General features: G+C 38.3%; 2 protein-coding genes across 5 annotated transcripts; both read left to right on the top strand.

The window, feature by feature from the left end:
• Positions 1-2,671: 2,671 nt before the first annotated feature.
• mgea5 (meningioma expressed antigen 5 (hyaluronidase)) lies at positions 2,672-13,655 on the top strand. 4 transcript variants are annotated; one of them, XM_015377662.1, is made up of 19 exons: positions 2,672-3,159; positions 3,852-3,903; positions 3,993-4,090; positions 4,197-4,327; positions 4,447-4,618; positions 4,704-4,802; positions 4,873-5,157; positions 6,123-6,281; positions 6,372-6,550; positions 6,701-6,955; positions 7,043-7,246; positions 7,786-7,960; positions 9,419-9,472; positions 10,706-10,791; positions 11,802-11,906; positions 12,432-12,523; positions 12,603-12,795; positions 12,893-13,052; positions 13,195-13,655. In XM_015377662.1, the coding sequence occupies exons 1-19, from the start codon at positions 2,994-2,996 to the stop codon at positions 13,329-13,331; spliced, it is 2,802 nt and encodes a 933-aa protein (XP_015233148.1). In that variant the 5' UTR covers positions 2,672-2,993; the 3' UTR covers positions 13,332-13,655. The 4 variants fall into 4 exon arrangements, with proteins under 4 accessions (XP_015233148.1, XP_015233147.1, XP_015233150.1 ...); XM_015377661.1 differs by having other exon boundaries at positions 7,022-7,246; XM_015377664.1 differs by lacking the exon at positions 9,419-9,472 and having other exon boundaries at positions 2,673-3,159.
• A 2,406-nt stretch (positions 13,656-16,061) lies between these two features.
• npm3 (nucleophosmin/nucleoplasmin 3) lies at positions 16,062-17,862 on the top strand. Its single transcript, XM_015377636.1, has 5 exons — positions 16,062-16,231; positions 16,359-16,453; positions 16,594-16,713; positions 16,800-16,893; positions 17,345-17,862. Exons 1-5 carry the CDS (start codon positions 16,159-16,161, stop codon positions 17,461-17,463), a joined length of 501 nt encoding a protein of 166 aa, XP_015233122.1. The 5' UTR covers positions 16,062-16,158; the 3' UTR covers positions 17,464-17,862.
• The last annotated feature ends 3,630 nt before the right edge of the window (positions 17,863-21,492 follow it).

Genomic DNA, 21,492 nt, shown 5'->3' with positions numbered 1-21,492 from the left:
GTCAGATTAAATTAAGAATGCAACATATTGCTGAAACCAAAGGTGAACACATTCATTTCTCAAATAATTAAATTGCCCCAAAGGAAAGTAAATGTAACCCTTAATATTTTGCTTCCTAGCCTTTAAACCTCTGGGTTATTGTATGGCCAGAGAGGTGTTGAGTCAGGGGAATGATTCTGCCGCCATATTGCCGTAAAACAACACTGCATTCTGGATCCCTGTGAAGGCTTGGAGTTCTAACTTGTAACTAAAACATCTCACATTGACCATAATGATTTATGGACAAAATGGCTTGAATTTCCTTCTCTTCCAATCCATTCTCTGCCCTCCTTATCAGCACTACCAGGACCTGTAGATGGTCTTTTGAGATGTTAATGAGCTGCTCCTAGGTAGAATGTCCCAACTTGGTATGGTTGCATTAACAGATGTAGAAAAATGAAAAGCTATTGGAAAAGTTATTTCATCTGCACAGCATCCAACATCAGAGGTGAAACACATTGGAAAAAAAGTTTAATTTACTAACTGGAAGTGCCCTCTTTGTGAAAATGGAACGGGGACATGCTTTGGAAGTACAGTGGTTAGCACTCAGGGCTTTAGTCCTCCACATGGCCGCCCTGGGTTAAAATCTGACCTGTGGTCTTTGCAGCATGTCTCTCCCCCTCTCTGTACCCATTTCCTGTCAGCCCACCATACAAAAAAAAACAAGCCACTAGTGCCGTAATAACCTCCAATAAAAGAAATCTAAATTGCAGAGATTCGCCAACCTGAAGCCGTCTTGAGCTGTGCATTTCTAGATTTACACAGGTGTATTCTAGAAACCTCCACAAATAAACATTTGTTTGGACATGAAATATAGAATAAACCTCTACTATCCTGGGTCCACTAGGATCCCCAGCATTGTATTTTCTAAACACCAGAAGGACTGATCCAATTGTTAACCATATTTTTTTTTTTTCATTTTCTTAAAGTCTAGAGGTTTACATACACTTTTTAACATTTATTACTCTTGCCTTTAAACTGCATGACTTGGTTTGAATGTCTTAAATTCCTCCATAGTTTATTTGGCTTTTTGATGGCCAATCCACAGCACTGACTCCGTCCTTAAGCAACTTATTAATCAGAAAAGCTTTATGCTTCATGTAATTGTTTCTTTTGAAGCCCCATCTACACCAAATCTCTCATGTATTCTTAGTTAAAATCTATTATTTTTTTTGTGCCTTCCAATTTTCTGAAGAGCATCAGATACTCCTGTAGCAAAAAAAAACCTCTAACATGATGCCTCCCTTGTATTTAATATTTTGGATGATGTTCTAAGACTTAAAAGTTTCCCCATAATTATTCCAAATATATTAATAATCAATTAAATTTCAGGCCTCACCTCTTGGATGATTATTGGAAATTGTATTCTGGAATTTAAGTGTTTCTTTTGGAGTAATGGCTTCATGGCACCAAGCATTTCAAAATCACACACAAGAATGAACCAGAAGGTATATAGACTATAGTGCTGATGAAGATTCTCAGTCATCCAGGTCATAGTTATTCCGTAAAGTTTTACGGTACTTTTACGGAATAGACTATAGTCTGAGCACAAAATGCATTTATTCTTCATTTACACCTGTCAACTCTCACCAAGAAAACTGAGGCTATAATTAATTCAGGATAAACCCAACTTTGAATTTAGGTTGTCTTGGAATCTCATTTTAGCAGTGCAATTCTGATTGTAGCATCAGCATTTGATATGAACCTCTTGGGAAAAGGAATCATCTAGTCAAGTATTAGCAGTTTAGACTGCTTCTGGTGGTTTAATGGTATGGAGAACATTTTCATCGCTAACCTTGACTATCTTGTTGAGGATGTTTTTCCTTTTTAACTAATGGCTACTTACAGTATGATAAAGCACTCTCAAAAACCTAAAATATTCAGGCAGCATTTGGATAAGTAATACTATCTTACTTTATGTCATGCTTTGTTATAATAATAATTAAACTTTATTGATATAACATATGAGAAATTTAACCCATCTGGTTGGGGAGCAGAGGGCTGCCATTGTGTGGCGCCCAGGGAGCAATCAGGGGTTAAGGGTCTTGCTCAAATGTTAAGTTGCACTAGATCCAAATGCAAAACAGTAAATCTTCAGAACTCTTCATTCAAATGAACAGGAAACAATGTTTATAATAAACTCTAGTACCTAGGTTTGGTGGCATTTGTCTCAGAATAGTCATAAAGATTGTTCGTACGAAAGTATAAAAAATAGGATTACATCTGTCAAAAGATTAGGCTTTTTTTGCAGAAGAGTATCAACCTGCAGTAATTCCATCCTCATATCATGTATAAAATATATATATAAAAATGGGTAGCTAAACAAATGTGTAAAACTTTCAATTAGTGAAGATGGATAAAGTCTAGCATGTATTTCAATATTAATTTTATATATTTTATATATTTATTTTATTATAAATAAGACTGTTGCTTTATAAATATAGACAGTTAAATACAGATGTGTAAAAAGCAAAGTTAGAGTTCAGTAACAATGGCTTCTGCAGTAGTGATGGTGTTATCCATCTCTTGCTTGCCTACAAGCTTTGCTGTTTTGTCATCCAGATCCGGTTCTGACCGGTTTGAGCCAGTCTCCTGAGCATGCGCACTCGGTGTAAACAGGAAGAAGCGAAGAAAAGTAGGTTAAATTTTTCATAAACCGAAGAGGATGGTCGAACCCAGACGGACGGGCACTTTTCTCGATTTATAAAATTTATTCACGACTACAGCGTCGTTCGCGGTCTGAATACAATTCTAAAGAAATATTTTGCAAAAGTAGGCTGTGATATTTTTTTTAAGGAGGAACGTATTTGCTCACATTGTGAGCTTTAACGACGGTGGGCGACGCGGATCATTTCCTTTGAGGGGACCCTGCTGGTCCTTTAAACGTAAAATCCGTGTTTTTTGTGTCAATTTTCGTTTTGATTTCTTGATTGAATCGACTAAGCATTTCTACGATGGTTCAGAAAGACAAGATTTTAGACACTCCTCCGTTAGATGTAGAGCCGAGCCCCAGCCCAGTCTCTGGAGAGGCTTGCGTGGAGGCCCCGGGCCCAGTGGCGGACCCCGGCATCGTAGTGGAAACGACGGGCCACAGAAAATTCATCAGTGGGGTTGTCGAAGGTACTACTGTGACTAACACTAAACATTTAATCTATATATTTAGTCTTTTATACCTGCGAAGATATCGAAAGTAAAATTGCTGCACTGGTTCCATATTCTTTGTTGTCTGAAGGCAGATTGATGGCATTTTAATTAGCATATTTTTTAACGTTTTTGATTTATTACGGATCATATATTTGAATTATTTTGCATGCATGTGCTTTTGCATAATGTGGGCCTTTGTTTGCACCAAATATGTGCCCACCTTACTAGATTGCTGCGCAGAAACTATAATTTAGATTTCAAGAAGATAATGTCAGATGAATGTTTGTAGTCAGAGCTGTTCTTTGCATAATAATAAAATCTAAAATAAAATGACGGTTTTTGCAAAAAGAGGTGTTGCATGGCAGGTTTTTTTCTTTGATTTGCCAGCTCAATGATCCACCAATGCTAAGACCATATTGATTGGGAATATTTTAACATCTTTTTGCCCACCACACTATCTTGGATCATCCTTTCCACTGAATTATCTTTTCATTAGATTATTTAAAAGTATTATTGATTACCAGATGCCAACATTTTTTTTTTTACCTGATTATTTATTGCAAAAATAGCCCTGATGTTTTTTCTGGTATAAACCTACTTCCAGGTATGTGTCCTTTCAAATAGCTGCCATGTTGACTTGTTAAACTTGTATAATTTCTCTTCCTTAGGGTTCTATGGGCGCCCCTGGACTATGGAGCAGAGAAAAGAGCTGTTCAGAAGGTAATATTTAGTCTTGAGTCCATCAGATGGCAGCTGGGCTTTTTATTTCGTGGCACTTATTTCCCTATTTGATTTTGACTGAATTACAGGCAACAGAAATGGGGACTGAACACATATCTATATGCACCTAAAGATGACTACAAACACAGAATGTTCTGGAGAGAGATGTATTCAGTGGAAGAAGCTGGTGAATATTTTGTAATTGATTCTTACCATAAAATGTGGTTTAAGAAAGGCAAATCATACTGTTTAAATTTCTGTATACCATTTTTTCCCCCTATCATCTGTTACAGAACAACTTATGACTTTAGTTAGTGCTGCCAAGGAGCATGGAATAGAGTTTATATATGCCATATCCCCTGGGTTAGACATAACCTTCTCCAATCAGAAAGAGGTCACGGCACTTAAAAGAAAGCTTGATCAGGTATTCAATTGTTTTATTTTTCCAAAGATGATGACCTTAAACCAGGGTTGAACATCCCTAAGGTACCAGAAACTCAATCAATCCCCTTTTTAAAAATGTATCTTCTTTGTTTCCTGCAGGTTACACATTTTGGCTGCAAGTCCTTTGCCTTACTTTTTGATGATATTGACCACAACATGTGCCCTGCTGATAAAGAAGTGTTCAGCTCCTTTGCTCATGCTCAGGTTTCTTTAACAAATGAGATTTACCAGTACCTGGGAGAGCCCGAAACCTTCCTGTTTTGCCCCACAGGTACTACAGTTATATTCCATAAGTTGTTTTTTTGTTTTTGCAAAATTGATATAGTTCTGAATGCCTGTGTTATTTGTTTTTGTAGAGTACTGTGGGACGTTCTGCTACCCAAATGTCTCGCAATCTCCCTACCTCCACACAGTTGGAGAGAAATTGCTGCCTAGCATTGATGTGCTGTGGACAGGTGAGTGTCTGAGTGTCTCATTTGTTTGGACGTTTTCATCATTGGTTTGAATATTTTATTCTGTGTGTAGGTCCCAAAGTGGTTTCTAAAGAAATCCCAGTAGAGTCCATTGAGGAGGTGTCAAAGATCCTGAGAAGAGCCCCTGTGATCTGGGACAACATTCATGCCAATGATTATGACCAGAAGCGGCTTTTCTTAGGGCCGTACAAGGGTCGCTCAACGGAACTGATTCCCAGGTTGAAGGGGGTCCTCACCAATCCCAATTGCGAGTTTGAATCAAATTTTGTCGCAATTCACACTTTGGCCACCTGGTACAAGTCTAACATGAACGGGGTCCGCAAGGATGTGGTCATGAGTAAGTATTAGCTGATGAAGAAATCATTTAATGACAAATCCTACTCAGCCTTGAAAGTTAAACATTTCTAAAATTTAAAGATCTTAAGACTTCCTTCCTTTTACGGCTTAAACATTGAATTTCCAATATCATTGCTTTCTCCATTAGGTTTTGTTACAAAAAACAAAGAAAATTGCATGACTTACTTCCAGAAAGTAGTTTTTATTTTAATCAGCTAGAAATTCAAGCTGCGCAACCTGCTTGTAAAACAACAAACAATTCAAATATAACACATTAAATTGTTATCACAAAGAGAGATGGTTTACCAGTTATGTGCATCTAAGAACAAAGGGGGATGAACTGATGCTAATCTAAGCTCTGGAAGACCAATCAGTGAATTGAATGGAGAAAAAAATACAGATCTTCCAAAACTTTTATCTTTACTCAGACAATTTGATTAATCAATAAATTAATTAATGGCCCAACATCTCATCTTGTTCACCTTTTAAACATGTAAAACCTGAAATCAGTTTCAAATAAGTAAAATCTAAATTAAAATATGCTGCCAGTTTGGGGAGCAGCGTATAATCTGGTACTGTTTGTTCTTAATAAGGGTTCAGTTTGGATATTATACAGTATTTTGTAAATGTTCCATAAAAAGAAGATATTTGCAGATGACAATCTTTGGTTTAAATTATCTGAATTAGGTTTAGGGTAACCCAAACAAGATGAGTCTTCCACCCACATTTATCTTTGAAACAATACAATTTTTCTCAGTAACATATTTTTACATCAGTTTCTTACACATTATTCAAATGTTTAATTTGGTCATACATTCTAATCTGAAAATCATTTGAAGTCCAATGGAAACACTAACTATAAGAACTCTGTTCTCCACACTGATACAAAACTGCACATATGTCTTACACAGCATGTATAGCTATTACTATTTTAAACTAAATCTTATTTCTCTTTCTGTCTATCAGCTGATGGTGAGGACAGCACTGTGTCCATCCAGATCAAGCTGGAGAATGAAGGCAGCGATGAGGAGCTGGAGACAGACATGCTCTACAGTCCACAGCTTGCACTAAGGCTGGCTCTGACTGAATGGTTGACAGAATTTAGCGTGCCTCACCTATATAACAGTAAGACTGATCCCCAAAATGGTTTCAAACATTTCATTATTATTCTTTTTTAAATCAAACATTCTTTGAATTAACCCTGAGCTCTTGTAGGCCGACAGGTGCCTCAGAGTGGTGCCAAAAGCACGGCCATCGACGTAACTTCCATGGCGGCCCCTTCCCTTTGCTCCTCCACGTCAGTCACAACCGTGTTCCAGCAGCCTATAATGTCTCCTGCGATGCCCCCTCTCCTTCTGGATCCCCTCCAGCATCCTTTGGCTAAATCTGAGGAGGTGAGTCTATTTACTTAGTTTGTTCTAACAGCTGTTCTTCTTCTAAATACTGAATATAATCACATGAATTTCCTCCCATTCATCAGTCTTAGTTAAACTGCGCTCATCTTATCTCAGGGAGTAAAATGTTCCCTTTCTTGGCGTACGCAGGTGGACACAGAAAAGAAAGATTCAGATGAGGAGCCGATGGAGATGGTGGTGGAGAAGGTGGATGAGCCGGAAGCAGAGGTGGATCCGGAAGAAAAAGACGTCGCTCCCATCTTGGCTGACAAAATGGCAGAGGACCTAAAACCTATGGATACAGACAAGGAGAGTCTGACGGAGTCCAAGTCCTCTGAAGAGTTAATCCAGGAGGACTCTGCGAGTGATATTGCTCCGATGCAGACAGACGATCAGCTTAAACAGGTACTATGATTGTTTATATTTGTGTTTTAGGTTAAAATCCTCATAGAATGAACCTCTTATGTCCAGATGTGGTCTCTGTGCCACCAGGATCTGTACGTGCCGGGCCCCAATGAGAAGCCTCTGTTCACGCCAGAGGCTCCCACACTGGAGGACCTGTGTCTGCTTGCTGAACTCTTTTATCTGCCTTACGAACATGGACCCAAGGCCACGCAGATGTTAAAGGAGTTCAACTGGTTAAGAGCCAACAGCAGCGTCGTTAGCGTCAACTGTAAAAGGAAGGAAAATGAAAAGGTGCGTTGCTTCTCTGAATTGGGCTTTTTTTCTGAACAGAGGGATATCTGTGAGAAAGCCCCAGTCCATTATTGGCTAAACCTGCTGGTAATGGAGCTGAAAACAAAATGGTGGATGTACACTACCCTCAGTGTCCATCGGGGGGCGTATGTATGATTATAAATTGCCTGTTGTAACAGTGTGGAGTCATGCTTATTTGTTTATACAACAGCTCCCTTATATTGCATCATCTGTAATTTGTTTTCTTCTGTAATGGCATCTTGGCAGACTACAGTGGAAAAGAACAGGAGTAAACAGGAGAACGGTGTCACATAAAACCTTTAAAAGATTTACAGCGTTTAACCCAGAACTACATCATTACTGTGTGCAAATCAAACAAGACATCTTTATGGTTTAAACACTGATTTTTATTTAGATTAAATTTCAGTCCGGCCGAGTTAGTTTGTATAAAGATAAAGTAACATCACTAGAAAAGCAGGTCTGATTCCTGATCAGATCAGATCCAATTACTAAGATCTCTCTGCATCTCTTGCACTCAGGTGGAAGAATGGCGGCTTCGGGCGGAGAAGTTTCAAGACATGTGCTGCTCCGTCATCCACATGTTCACACGGCTGTCTAACACAGCCAACCGCACCATCCTGTTTGACCTCTACCCTTACATCTGGGACATCAAGAGCATCATGTCTATGGTCAAGTCTTTTGTTCTTTGGCTCGGTATGTATTGAGGAACTTTGGGGCCTCTTTGCCTTGGTGAAAAATACCAAAATAATACAAAAAAAACTTTAGCTGACACTGAAATTAGTGATTGATCAGGTGCATAGATTTAATAACTTAAGGATTATTCCGTTATTTTTCAAATTTAACATAATTAGAAGATATTTTTATCTATTTATAATTAAATATAGTTTTTTCTTTTCTCCAAATTAGACCTTGAATCTGTAGTTTTCCTACCAATAATAAATAAGCTAGTATAGATCAGTTTTGAACAAATGAAGCAGAATTAAAAAAAAAAAAAAAAATCTACTTTTTAACACATGCAAATTGTTTTCTGTAATTATTTATATATTTGCGTCAGACTGAATGCCGCTTGCACTGCTAACATCCTCTCTGTTTATCCAACAATAAGTTCCAGAGTTATGATGTCCAGTACAGACAATGCCACTCCGGGGTTACTGCTGCTTGCTGTGTGTCCTACGTTATTTCCATCAGTTTCCTCCATTTCTGTCTGTGGGGACGGGTGTGGGGAAAGTCTCCTATCCCCCGTCCTCCATGCCCTAACGCGCACGCGAATGTGGAGAGCAAGTTGACTGACTGATTAATGAAGGCCATTCTGGTGCATAGAAACTATAATAATACAAAAAAAAAGAAAAAAGAAAACTCAAACATGTCAAAAGTGTTTTGGCTGAAACTCCCCAGTGTATTGTTAATTTACCTCTATGAAAGTAGTTGGATGATGATTACCAAGAATGTATAACATCACTTTTTATTATTTACATGTATAAATAAAAGCTATAATTACTCTTTATCTTTATGGTTAACGTTGTTTTTGACACATTTGCTGCTCTTTGGTGCATTAAACTACAGAAAATATAGAATGCTAGAATTAGTAGAGCAGTACTTAATTATACGAACATTGTTGACAAGTTGATGCGCCGTTAGCTGGAGCATTACTGACCCATACTACTTGTCAAAAAGGAGGGTTTTTGGGGGTTTTACTCACATTTGTGAGGTTAAACACTTGATATAGTTTGAGTTGAATTCATTGCTGGATGATGTCTCATTGTTTTGGAGGTTTGCATTGATTATCCTGAAGCAGCAGCATGGCCTGCAGGTTACTCCCTGTAACCCAGTTTCATTTCCAGGTTTCTACCCTGTTCTTCTACAGCATAAAGCTGAGATCTCAGCCAACAGTTGAACACAGCAGGCAGCAAAACCTGCACAGGAAAAAGGCTCATTTCACCTTTAAACATTGAAGAAAGAATTCTATGAGTAAATCATTTATATATATTGCGCAGCTTTTTTTTTAAATTTTTATTATTGTCTCATTGGTTGATATGAATTCTCCTGATTGAAGCTTTGCAGCCGGCACTTAGTCACAAACTCCCTACTTGTTGTACTAAGAACACCTACTAATAACCATTTTCTACTGTTTTCTCCCTCCACTACGTACAGATGGAAGAATCCACAGTACAAGTTTCTACTGCTATTGGATGGACAGTGGCCGATGTATGCACAATGCAGGCGTTGTCTCTTTCCTTTGTTCATCTTTGAATTTGATCTGAGTAATTTTTTTTTTTTTTTTTTCTCAAACCAAATTTGTATAAAAAGATTGAATTGGAGGAAAGGAAACAACCCTCCGGATGAAGTCACATCTTGCGCAGCGATGTTTAAACTTGAATTCCAGTTAACTCCAAAAATTTCTCTCTTTAGCGGCATCTTCCTAACTTGTCTTTTTGTTTCTGTCAGTAGGCCTAAAAAATACCAAAGCTGTTCAGACCAGCCTGATGCACCTGCTCAGAGGAACCTGTGTTTTATTTGGTTTTAAAAAATGAAAAGCATCAAATGAATTTCTCCTTTCTAATTGGAGAAAGGAAGCTCAAATAAACGGATAAAAAGAAGAAACATGATTCTTGTGGAGGTAAATCCACAGAGATGCTGTTTTTGAAGTAATCCATCCATGCTGAGTTCAAGGTTCCTTCATGTGGATGCATCTGCATGCTGTGCTGTCAGCTCTTCTCAGGAGGTTGTTTTGATGTGCAAGGCAGGGTTAGGCGTCCTGCACGCACGCGCGCTGCATTTGGCTGGTCACATGACAGGGCTTCTTGTCATCCAGGTTCAGACAGCCATTGCCGTTATGTTCAGGCAGTTTAGATACATGTTTTTTTTTTTTCTCTGTTTTGACTGAGAGGCCCTTTAACTCTGGGACTGTGCCGACTTCCTCTCGTTCGATCTTCCTGGTTTTTTTATGACTCATGCTTCCCCGTCATGTGACAAGACAGATAAAATGAGAATGTGACTTCACACGGGGTGCTAAGATCAGTGGGGCGATGGCAGCTAAAACTTTCTGTTGTGATCTGTAGAGAGGAGGAAGTCTCCCCGTCACTCAGTGTTTTACCATCAGCGGAGGAGTAGGACCGTTTTCTTATCTTTCTGCAGAAAATAAGTAGCTCATCTGCAGGTTGTGTTTTAAAGCTGTCCTCATTTTGTTTAACAGCTGATGTAGCCAGAAAGAAAGCCCTGCATTTGAGTAGCACACCATTCCACAAACATGAGATTTAGATGCCTGAACCCCATCACGTCCTTTTAAGTACTTTTAAGTCGAAGCAATTTACTTCAGTTAATGTTTTTAATGATTAGAAATCATTTACATTTCTATTGCCCCTTCATACCCCGCTCCCTTCATCTGTATCAGAGCCCCATCCTGTGGTAACAATGTCCGCTTGGCTCTGCTCCTAACAGGGTGTCGTAGTCAGTCCTCAGCACAATTCCCTAAAGGAGAACAAGAGTCCTGGGCCTTTAGGGGAGGTCTAGCTGGAGAGTTCCAGGTATCTAATGCACCGAAATAATGGCAATTAAATGGAAACGAAAAAGTGCTGTGGAAGGCTATGGTAAATGTGTTCAGGTATGATGAGGTTTGGTCTGTCGAAGGTGAGCTGATGGGAATGATCCAAATTCATAACATCCAGGTTAACTTTGGAGTACTGTCAGACTCTATGGGTGGAATTTCAATCGCCCCTTTGAAAGAAGAGCCTATGCCGGATTTTGGCGCGGCATTTCTTGTATTGTTTTGATGTCTTCTAGTTTCTTGCAGCAGCTGCCAAAGGAGATGCTGTTTTTTCCCTGGCGCAAGCGGCGCAAGCGAGCACGGCTTAGGTTTTATTTTTCATGACATCTCGTTTCTTTGCAGGGAAGCACTGCGCAAAAAAAGAGCAAAATAAACTAGAAAAAAAAAAGAACCCAGGCAAAGAGTTTTGGGAGCGCACGCGCAAGCATCGCAGCGCAAGCGAGAACGCAAGCGTTTGTGCAAAGGTAGAACTCCAAGATTAAACAAACCAGTCTCCTCCCTAAAACACTGCGTCCACCTGGTTGGTGCGCTGCTGAGCATTTGGGTTTCGATTCTATCTCCCCTCCGCTGGTGGTTTTTTTCCTGGAGTTCTCCATATTTCTGCGCTAGCATCATTATTTTTCTCAACAGGAGGGTCCTGCGCATGCGTAATATTGCGATGCCTGACCAAAGGGAAAGGAGCATCTCCTTCTGTCAGTAAAGCCTTAGTCAGACCAAAAATAAACCCTCATTGCATTCTGTTTGCAAAAACTTGTTGTTCTCTGCTCCAAGGCAGAAATTAGAAGGATGTGGTGTTTGCTCTGGTTGTCCACTGTCAGGCCAACAGTGAACTCCCGTTAATTGATTAATCCTGACTCTCAAGGCACTTGATTTGTCTTTTCATGGTTCATGCTGGGTTGACTGTGGAACATCTTAGCAAATGTAGTCAGGCAAAGCCTCCGCCTGCCTGTTCTCTGTAAAACTGAACCTCTTTGTTTTTAAAACCCACAGAGATTGTTGCCAATAGATGGGGCAAACGATCTTTTCTACCAGCCCCCACCTTCTTTGCCAACGTCCAAAATCTATACCATACGGCCGTACTACCCCAAAGATGAGGTAATGTCACTTTGTGTGAAGAAAGCTCCACATTTCTATAAATCCTGCTGAAATCTGAATATTTATGAGTTTCTACTCTGCCTGGTTTTAGTTCTTTACAAACGAGAATTGTAAAAAGTGTTTCAGATTTCATCCCTTATTCTTTATGCCATTGTCAAAATTATATTATCCTCTTGTCCTTCCTACTCTTTCTTTCTACTAACCCCCCCCCTTTCTATCTTTATGTCCGTGTTTTCCTGCTTCCTCCTATCTTTGTGTCCTTCCCTCCCTTTTTATAGTCTTAACTACCTTCCTTCCTTTACACCTCCTATCTATCCATCCAATGTAGACCTTTATGGTGAAAGTTGAGTCCCAAAAGTGAGCAATGTTTCTATGTATTTGGATGTGAGCTGTGAATGCTGATGTATATTCATCATCTGACAGTTTGATTTTATCCCTTTGTTAAATATGTTGCCGTCACTCCACTGAAGCTCAGGTTGTCCCGCTGCTTACTTTTAATTTTGTGGACGTCTCCTTTGGTTGCAGGCTGCAGTTTATAAAATCTGTAAGGAAATGTACTGTGAAGGAATGGAAGATGAGCCGTTTGCCGAGGAGGAATCCGACCTGATAGGGGACAGGTACAGCCTGCGTGAATTTATAGTCAACTGGATTTGATTAAAACTGAATATTTAATGCTGACCTGATCCCTGATTACAGGTTAGTCGGAGGGCTCCTGACGGTGAGTTCAGATTACGGTTTCGTGCTGGAGGATGATGAGGGGATCTGCGGTTATGCTCTTGGCACTGTAGACGTGAAGCCCTTCATCAAGAAATGCAAGTTGAGCTGGATTCCCTTCATGCAAGAGAAATACCACAAACCTGACTGTGAGAAGGATCTCTCCGAGGCTGAGGTATGAACATCTACAGACGTACAGCGTCTGTATAAACATGAAGGCTTCTCTCTCCTGTTGGTGACTTCAATCCATGATCTGCTGTTTATTTCTGCAGAAGATGATCCTGAGTTTTCATGAGGAGGAGGAGGGTCTACCAGACTCTTTCCTGTCCAATTTTCCATCCCTCATTAAAGTAGACATTCACGCCAAAGTCACTGACCCCAGTGTGGCCAAAAGCATGATGGGATGTCTGTTATCTTCTCTTAAGGCTAATGGTGAGTAGAACTCTGCAGCTGTCACATAAATTATTCAGTTATTCTTAATGTTGGTCTGAAAGAAAAGTATACATTTCTATAAATATTTCGGAATGTATGTTGTCTCATGATTACAGTTTATCGCTTTTTTTCTCACTTTCAGGTTCTCATGGTGCTTTTTGTAAAGTTCGTCAGACTGATAAACGAATGATGGAATTCTACAGTAAGCTGGGATGTTTTGAAGTGGCCAAAATGGACGGCTTCCCCAAAGACATCATCATTATGGGACGCAGCCTTTGAAGAAGCGCACTGTCACGGCGACGGGCAGAGCGAGAGCCAGTCGACACACCTTAAGCATTTTTTGGTACCTCATCGTGTGGAGATCCTTCTTTGTTTTCTTCTTTTTGTTTTTTTGACCTCCATTAAAATTGGGCTCAGCCCAGGCCGTTCTGTTTTTTGGAGGGAGGGGGGGATTTTTCTAAATGAGCACAGGAAAATCATACCATCGTTATAGGTTGTGGCTCAGTTGGATTTAACAGATAAAGGTTCAACATAAAGCGTGGCCCCCCAGCATTGATTTTTAGGACCCCATGACTTGTTACTACATCCATTCATTCATCCTACTAAAAAGGGGGGGAGGAATCTGAAACGGTAGCAACAATGAAAAGAAGGTGGCTCCTAAATTTGGCTTTCCTCTTTTCATTTTAGTTTCTGGACATCAAATAAGAAGGAAAGAGGTGCTAATAGAAGGTTGGAGTGCTTCGCAGCACACTGGGGGAGGAAAGGCCTGAATGTCAAAGAAAGTGTTGATAAAAGTTAGCCAAAGGTTCCTCTTGATTTCCGTTAAAGTAGCTGCAAACATTTGCTAAGCAATAGAAAAGCATCTACATGTTAACAGTTTGCTTCTTTTTTTAATCTTTATTCATTTCTGTGCTTCATTCCCATCCAGCTGTTGCCTTTTTGATCTTTACAACTGATTGTTCATTTTACAGCATCTGCTGGGTCTGTTTTGGTTTTATGTTCCGTTGGTTTTCACATTTACAAAATGATATGCATCAGTCCTCGTTTTATTTTCTCTGGTTAAATTGAAATGTTGACTTTATGCCCTCTTTATTAAAGAAAGCTCAAATAAATCATTGGGACCAGAAACAATGTTTTTTAATCAGGAACACTGGTAGTCAAACCTTTTTTTCTGTATTTATAGTTCTTCGATCAGTACTTAAATTAAATCATCAGTTTTAAATCCTTTTATTCTAATGAATGTAGTATCAGGTGAGCCTCTTCTTTGAATCCTGATCATGGTTCTATGTTCAGTTACAGCTTTAAAGCTCTTGAGCTAGATCATTGTTTTTTTTGTTTTTTGTTTTTTTTCAAGTTAAATGTTTGCTTTTCTGACTCATTTCCATTTGTTCCTGGAAAAACAAAAGTTTTCTTTTTAGTTTAAGCACTTTTGCTACAGCAGCTGCTCTCCAGTAGCTTCCTGTTTCCAAACTGTACTGATGTTTCCAAACTGTACATTCATGATGTGCATGAGGTGTGTTGGATTTGCTGTGGCTGACATTGGTAAAAGTCTCCTCTGTTTCATATAGGATGAAGCATGCCACTTTGAAAAACAAGCATAAAAGTGTTGTGCTCAGATTGTTTGTATATATTGTCATTCATGAAGTATTAAATTGTTTTGTATGTTATTTTTGAAAATGACTTGCATTCTGTTTTTAGTTGAAGGAAAACAATGTTAATCCCTTGTTGGACAGATCCGTCCCACTTGCTAACAAGGAAGGAAACTCCAACGGACCTGCTCTTCAGCAAATGAAGTTGGTGTTTTAGTGGCTTACCTCTTCCAACAGGAGGTTTTACTGTTTGATGCTTGTAATTTTTTATTTTTTTTTGCTTTCTGTCGACTACATTTGACTTAATTACTCGGAGAAATCCCCTAGACTGTACAGTTTATCTTTGGGGATTGGGGGGGGCGGGGGTCATTAATGTGGCAGTTTATTTCTGTAATATTTCTATGTAAGATAAGTAACATTAAAGTAATAAATCGTCTAAAATTACGACTCTTGTCTTGTTCACTATATTTAATTTTTTTTTTATTTGCCTCTCCTCTAGATATCCTAGCTGTAATCACAGATACTTGGTTTTATGTTCCTAGATATTTTTAGTAATATTTGTCATGTTTATGTGTGGTTCAGTTAGTCTATACTTTAGTACCAATTTGTTAATGTTTAAGAGTATTAGCGACTTCAGATATTTCATTTTTGTTAATATGATTTTAACTTTCAAAGATATCACTGTTTTCTTCTCAAAGCTTAGACTGGTGATTGAAAGTTTTTTTTTATTAAGAATAGTATACTTTTTTTGTAATTTATGATTTATTATAAATTGTGATTAAAGCCTTTCAACCAATTCTTTTAAATGAATTACTTTAAGAACTTTATTGGGTTATCTCTTCATTATGAGAATTATATATATATATATATATATATATAAAACATAATTTTTATGGTGCTGTTTATCTCGAGTATAGACTACATTTGTTAAGTTATGGGTTGTATTTTTATTAATTTGTGTCATTCATTTTTGGGGGCTAATTTTTTCTGAATTGTAATAAATATATTTTTGGCACCAGTTTCCTTAAATTATTTAATAACTTCTACAAAAATAAGACTACTTCATTCCAATTAATTAAAAAGTACCCATTACCTGATAGTTACCTGTAATTGTTAATATATCCTCGAGATTTTTCTTAGTAGTTTTTAAAATAGCGTTTGGCCATAAAAAGCTGTTTTTAACCCAGCAATCATTCGCAGAAAACGATTTTAAAATAAAATCTTTTTTTCTTTATATTGTGACAAAAGGACATGTTCAGTTGCGATTGTTTTATACTAGAAAACATTATACAAACAAAATAAAGAGCCACATTTTACTAAGATTTAAGTCGCAGGATACATATAATAATTTTTTTTTTTTTTTTCCCTCGACGGTGATTCGCCAAGAGCACCAAAATAACGGTCGCCTAAATATGACGTCGCTCTTTCGTCACTACTCCGCGCCGCTCTCCATCCTGCTGAGCGCTAGTTCGTTCCAAAAACCTCAGAGTCTAGACAACTTTTAACGTTTCTACAAAATGTCTTTCGTTGAGGGTGAATCTTCGGAGGGCTCCCGTACCGGAGCGTCAAAGTTGGAAAGCTTCTTGTTCAGTAAGAATAGCTCAATCAGTTTCTAAAGCTGCTCTGAAAACGCGCACGTGGGTCTCTGGGACCTGTGATAGTCATTTTCATTCTTGTGTTTCCCCTCATTAATATAATGGTTTTATTCTTTTCGCAGGCTGCGAGCTGTCCTCTAAAGTACTTTTCTACACTTTTCAAGGAGATGCGGATGAGGAGGACGAGGACATGGAGCACTTCCTAGAGCTTAGAACTGTACATTCAGGTTTTTTTTTTTTGGCATTTTACCCACATGTTTAGTTTGTCCAACTGTGCGGTTTCGATTTTTCAACTTTACTAACCGGCAACTTATTTTATGTGGATCAGCGCTGACATTAATTACTCTTATTTCTAAGGTTTGCCTTGGTGAGGGAGCCAAGGAGGAGAGCAACGTGGTGGAGGTAACCGCCATGAACCACCTGGGAAAAACAATCTCAGTCCCCATAGCCAACCTCCACCTCAAGTGTCTGCCTATGGTGTGTAAACCTCACAGTGAATGGCTTCCTAAAGACATGGAGACAAAGTTGACCTAAAGTTTAAAACTTTTTGATTATTTCTTTAGGTGAACCTGGGAGAGTTTGAGCTGAAAGCCCCAGTTACTCTACGCCTTAAAGCTGGAACGGGACCAGTTTCTGTTAGTGGCCTCCACCTTATTGGTATGTTCATGCTTTTCACGCTTACAGCTGCTTTTTATCTCTGCTTCTGTCTCCTTCAACCCCAGTCGGCCTCGGCAGATGGCCGCTCACACTGAGGATGGTTCTGCTGGAGGTTTCTTCCTGTTAAAAGGGAGTTTTTCCTCTCCACTGTCGCTACAAGCATGTTTAGTGTGAGGGATTGCATTGGAGTCAACGAGTCGATGCAATCAACTGGTTTTCCTTAGATAGAAAACTTTGAATCAATCTGACTGTATGATCTGGTGAACTATAAAGTGCCTTGAGATGACATGTGTTGTGAATTGGCTCTATATAATAAACTGAATTTTAATTTTATTTGTAAAAGATAAAAAAAAACTTCTACTTTAAAATTATGCTTAATTTTGGGCATATCTTGCACAAAACTTCATATAAGACACAGGTTAGCATGTTATTAACTTTGCTCCTCTCTCAGCCTCACAGTATTTTGAAATGTCTGAGGAGGAGGAACAAGAAGAAGATGATGATGATGAGGTGGAAGATGAGGAAGAAGAGCTGCCAGCTGTCAAACCAGCAAAGAAGAAGAAGAATTAGTAGACTGTGAGGACCCCTGACAAAAGTTTTTTTCTACCTGATGGACATCTTTTCCACCTCTTTCACACTATGTGAATGCGGCAGATCAAAACACGCCACCAAAGAAGCCGCTCCCCAACCCTCTATTTTCACCTCATCACAATGGAGAAGACAATTATTTGTATAAGTGTTTTTGATATGAACATATTTCCACATTTTTTACTGTATATATTAACATTTCCACTGTAAGGATTTTACTGCGGCGTCACTGGTGACAAAAACACGTCTACCACCAGTAGACGCTAAATCTAAGAGTTTAGAAGATTGTCTTTGTCCTGTTCATGGAGGAAAACGCGTTCTGATTCAACCTGAATAAAACAGTTGGTTTGTATGCAGTTTAATAAATGCTTGTTGACTATCTCCAGTTTGTAGCTTGATTTTTGTTGAACATGTTGCTCAGCAGTGTTAATATGTTTCTTTGAAAAGCTTAAATACACGTTGGTTCTGAAAGTATCAATTCTGTTATTAGGGCGTCTATAGAACGGGTCCTGGCCTCTATACTGAAATCATATTATTAAATATATGCACTGTCAAAGAAACCGTAGCTGATTGGTCACTTGGATCTATTTTTTTTTCTTTTATTTTTACTAAGATTTTAAAATGAAGGTGTTGCTTTTTTAGCTTCAGTGTCATTGAGATGAGATCAGTTTTAGGGTTCCACCAATAAACATTGCAAAGTTGCCTTCAAGATTTAAACAGCGATATTTTATAACACTAATATTAAAACACCCGAAATGTTTCAATCTCATTTTATTGAAAATAAAGCACTTGTGGGGCAGTTAAAAAAAATCACTAACTACAAAATGGTGGTTCAGGATATAAAAAAGTTTAGAGCACCGACATCCGAGGGGTTGCAATCAGTTTTACATCTAAATATCAACTGATCACAAAAATTAAATTGTGACGAATAAACTTAACTTTTTATCGACTATATCTGGGGAATTCAGATTTGCAAGTGGTTCTTTGTGTCAGAGTTAAAATATCAAATATGGAACTATTGCCTTGTTGGTCTAGAACTGCCACTGCATCCAAGTTCTTATTTGGTCAATATTTACCCAGTTGTGCTAAATAAGCAACATTAAGCTAAACCAATATCATTGGGGGTTCTTTGAAGACTGTTAATATCTGGCAACCTTTCCTATAGAATTTAAACAAGGCAACAATCCGTATTCACACAGATTTACAGTATACATTTTCTTTGCTTTATTAAGTTTATCTTTTCATTTAATTCCTCCTTTTGAGGCTAAGAAGACATGAAGAACATTGAGGGAAAAAATGGTTTGCAGTAGGATGAAGTTCTGACCAGGTTTAGAGGGTTAGTTTTTTCAAGGGAAAGCAAATGACTGCATGTCCGGAAAACCCAACCAACGCTGGTCAGGTTCAGCAGACTCCCCCACACAGACAAACACCCCTCACCAACTAGTTTTTTTCTCTTTTTATTTTTTAAATAATGTACTACCACTAATATTAAATTTCCTTCACTTTGCTTTGTGCAAAATTTTACATTGCATAAGAAAACACCACAAACCAACCTTTAAGCAGGGCTTTTTATGATTTGCTATATCATTAAATTGTTTTATCTTGTCCTTGTAGCTGATTCTATTGAAGATTAATGTGAATTTCCTTTTTATAAACACATACCTATGTACCCATTTGGCCCATCCAACAAGAAGATAACTGTGCTTTCACATATGTAGAAACAAACTTTAATTAAATCCCTGAAAAGTAACCAAAATATAGCAGAGAGACAAAGGAAACTAAACACGGGAACATACTCTAAATTACGCTGACTGTAAACCACCGACAACAATAAGTAGCTCTGAAGCAACATCTGTTCAAGCTTTATGAAGGCAGATGCGGTTATATCCAGCTAGAGCGAAACATTGACACACACTCTTCTCAGTGGCAGAAAACAACCTTGACATGGCCTGTTGGAAGCTAATCTGTGCTCAACTGCAGATATAAGCTGCAGCTGTTCTGGTTAGTTTGGAAGGTCTTCATAGAAATACTGAGAACTGTCTCTTTTTTTACACAGCCAGTTTTTTTTATATACTCCTTAACACATGATTTGTAATAATCAGTTACTGAATGATGCATTTTGACTTGAGAGTTGTCCTGCAGACTGTGACCCCCACCATGAGGAGGATAAGCCACAAGAAGTTTTACCAGAGCAGCTTCAGAGGATACTAGCAAAGCATATTAATGAAAGGTTGAGTGGCAGAAACATGTGCTTCATAGAGGTGCACAGAAAACAGGAATTGCTGCAGCAGTAGGAGGTTGATGGAGCAAACTTTGGACTTTTTTCATGATACTTTCAAGGAGCTTAAACAAGCATAGTTTAACTGAAGGTATTGAGGACCAGAATGCAACAGTGTGAATATCTATTGGCAGTTCTAGACCGGGGCCAGTGTCCCTGTAGAAGTGGTCCAAGTCCCTGTGATTATATGCACTGTTGCAGTTTTAGATTCAGGCATATTGAGATATAATCACAGTTTTCATTTACTTTATCTGAGGTTTCTAGGGCAACACATTGCTATTTGGTTCCCTTAATACTTTAAAGGATGAAAAAGACAGAAGAAAAAAAAAAAACCTAAAAATTAGTAGACGTTTCATAAAATAAGTGTATTACCCATAATTTAAGGACATAAATAAGGTGATCTGGCAATGGAATTAGTATTTTTAACCCTTATAATAATTAGATATTACGCACTTCAAATAAGATACTGCAGTTTTTTCTTTCTTTTTTGAATGTAAGCGTTCTTATTTAATTGGAAAAGTATCTCACTTACCTGCTTAATTCAAGTATAAATCCAGTTATTTAAAGAAACTCACTTAGAGTTCAATATTTTGCAGTTTATTGGCTTGTTTTTTCTCTCATCCCCATAATTAACCACACTCCCCCGCCTCCCCCTGGTAAATTTGGTCTAGAACTGCCAATGTCCATCCTGACAGTCATGGAGGGTGATGCCTTTAATGACATCCCTCTGCTAACAATCCTTTGAGCCAATCACAGGACACCAAAGTCATGTGACAGGTAGGATATCAATGTATTACAGTCTTCTAGTTAATGTCACCTTCACCCAGAGCAGGTGCTGCTGCTCCTTATTTTCTGACTCATAAACCACATCCGGTCGGTTCACAGCAGGCTGAGGGAGTGTTTTGGGAGCATTCGCTCCAATTTTATTCGGTATAAGGATTTTATGGTCCAATGCTGTGTCCTCAGCTTGATGTGGAGGTTAGATTTCTTTCTTTGCAGTGCTTTGGTTCTGTGACACAGATAATGAATAAAACAGCAGGAAAAGATCCTTCTCTGCTGCTTAATCTGGCAAACTGTGGTGGGAAATCTATTGCAAATGAGCCAAAGAAGGTAATATCATCCATGATGATGAGGATATCTTTTTTTAAAATAACACTTTTGCTTTAAAAGATACAACAAAACGAATATGATTTTCAATAAAACCTTTCTAACAAAAATTCCTTTTCCTTTTCAGTGTACAAGGCAGGGGTTTGCTTGGTTGATAGAGATGATCAGGGAAGGCATTCTGGATCCTCAATATTTTTAATTCTTTCTGTTAACCATTGAGGTCTGCATGTCTAAAGACTTAAAGGTCCTGCAAGGCTCATCAGTGATAACACAGAAATGAAAACATCACTTCAGGAGTTTCTTTTTAATTTCCTAAATGAAATATGGCTCGCCTTTTTCTTGTTTTTATACTAATCACCATATAAGTGGAATGAATATTGAAGGATTTTTTTTTTCTAATACAAGGTTAAGATACTGAGACAAAAAGTCCATCCTGATGTACAGAGAGCAGAGTTTCCATATCACAAAAAACTACTTAAACTCTCTGGCTGTTTTGTGCATTTGTTTGTTTGTTCTTACATTTTTAGTTTTAACATTCTGTAAGTTTCTTACTTTACCCCTAAAATCACCCCACCATGCAAATGCTATTTATGAACAGCAAACAAAGAAGAAATCATATGCACAAC

The sequence above is a fragment of the Cyprinodon variegatus genome, unplaced genomic scaffold, assembly GCF_000732505.1.
Source record: "Cyprinodon variegatus isolate N-32 unplaced genomic scaffold, C_variegatus-1.0 Scaffold157, whole genome shotgun sequence".
Taxonomy (NCBI): domain Eukaryota; kingdom Metazoa; phylum Chordata; class Actinopteri; order Cyprinodontiformes; family Cyprinodontidae; genus Cyprinodon; species Cyprinodon variegatus.
This window is presented reverse-complemented; position numbering and strand designations above follow the sequence as displayed.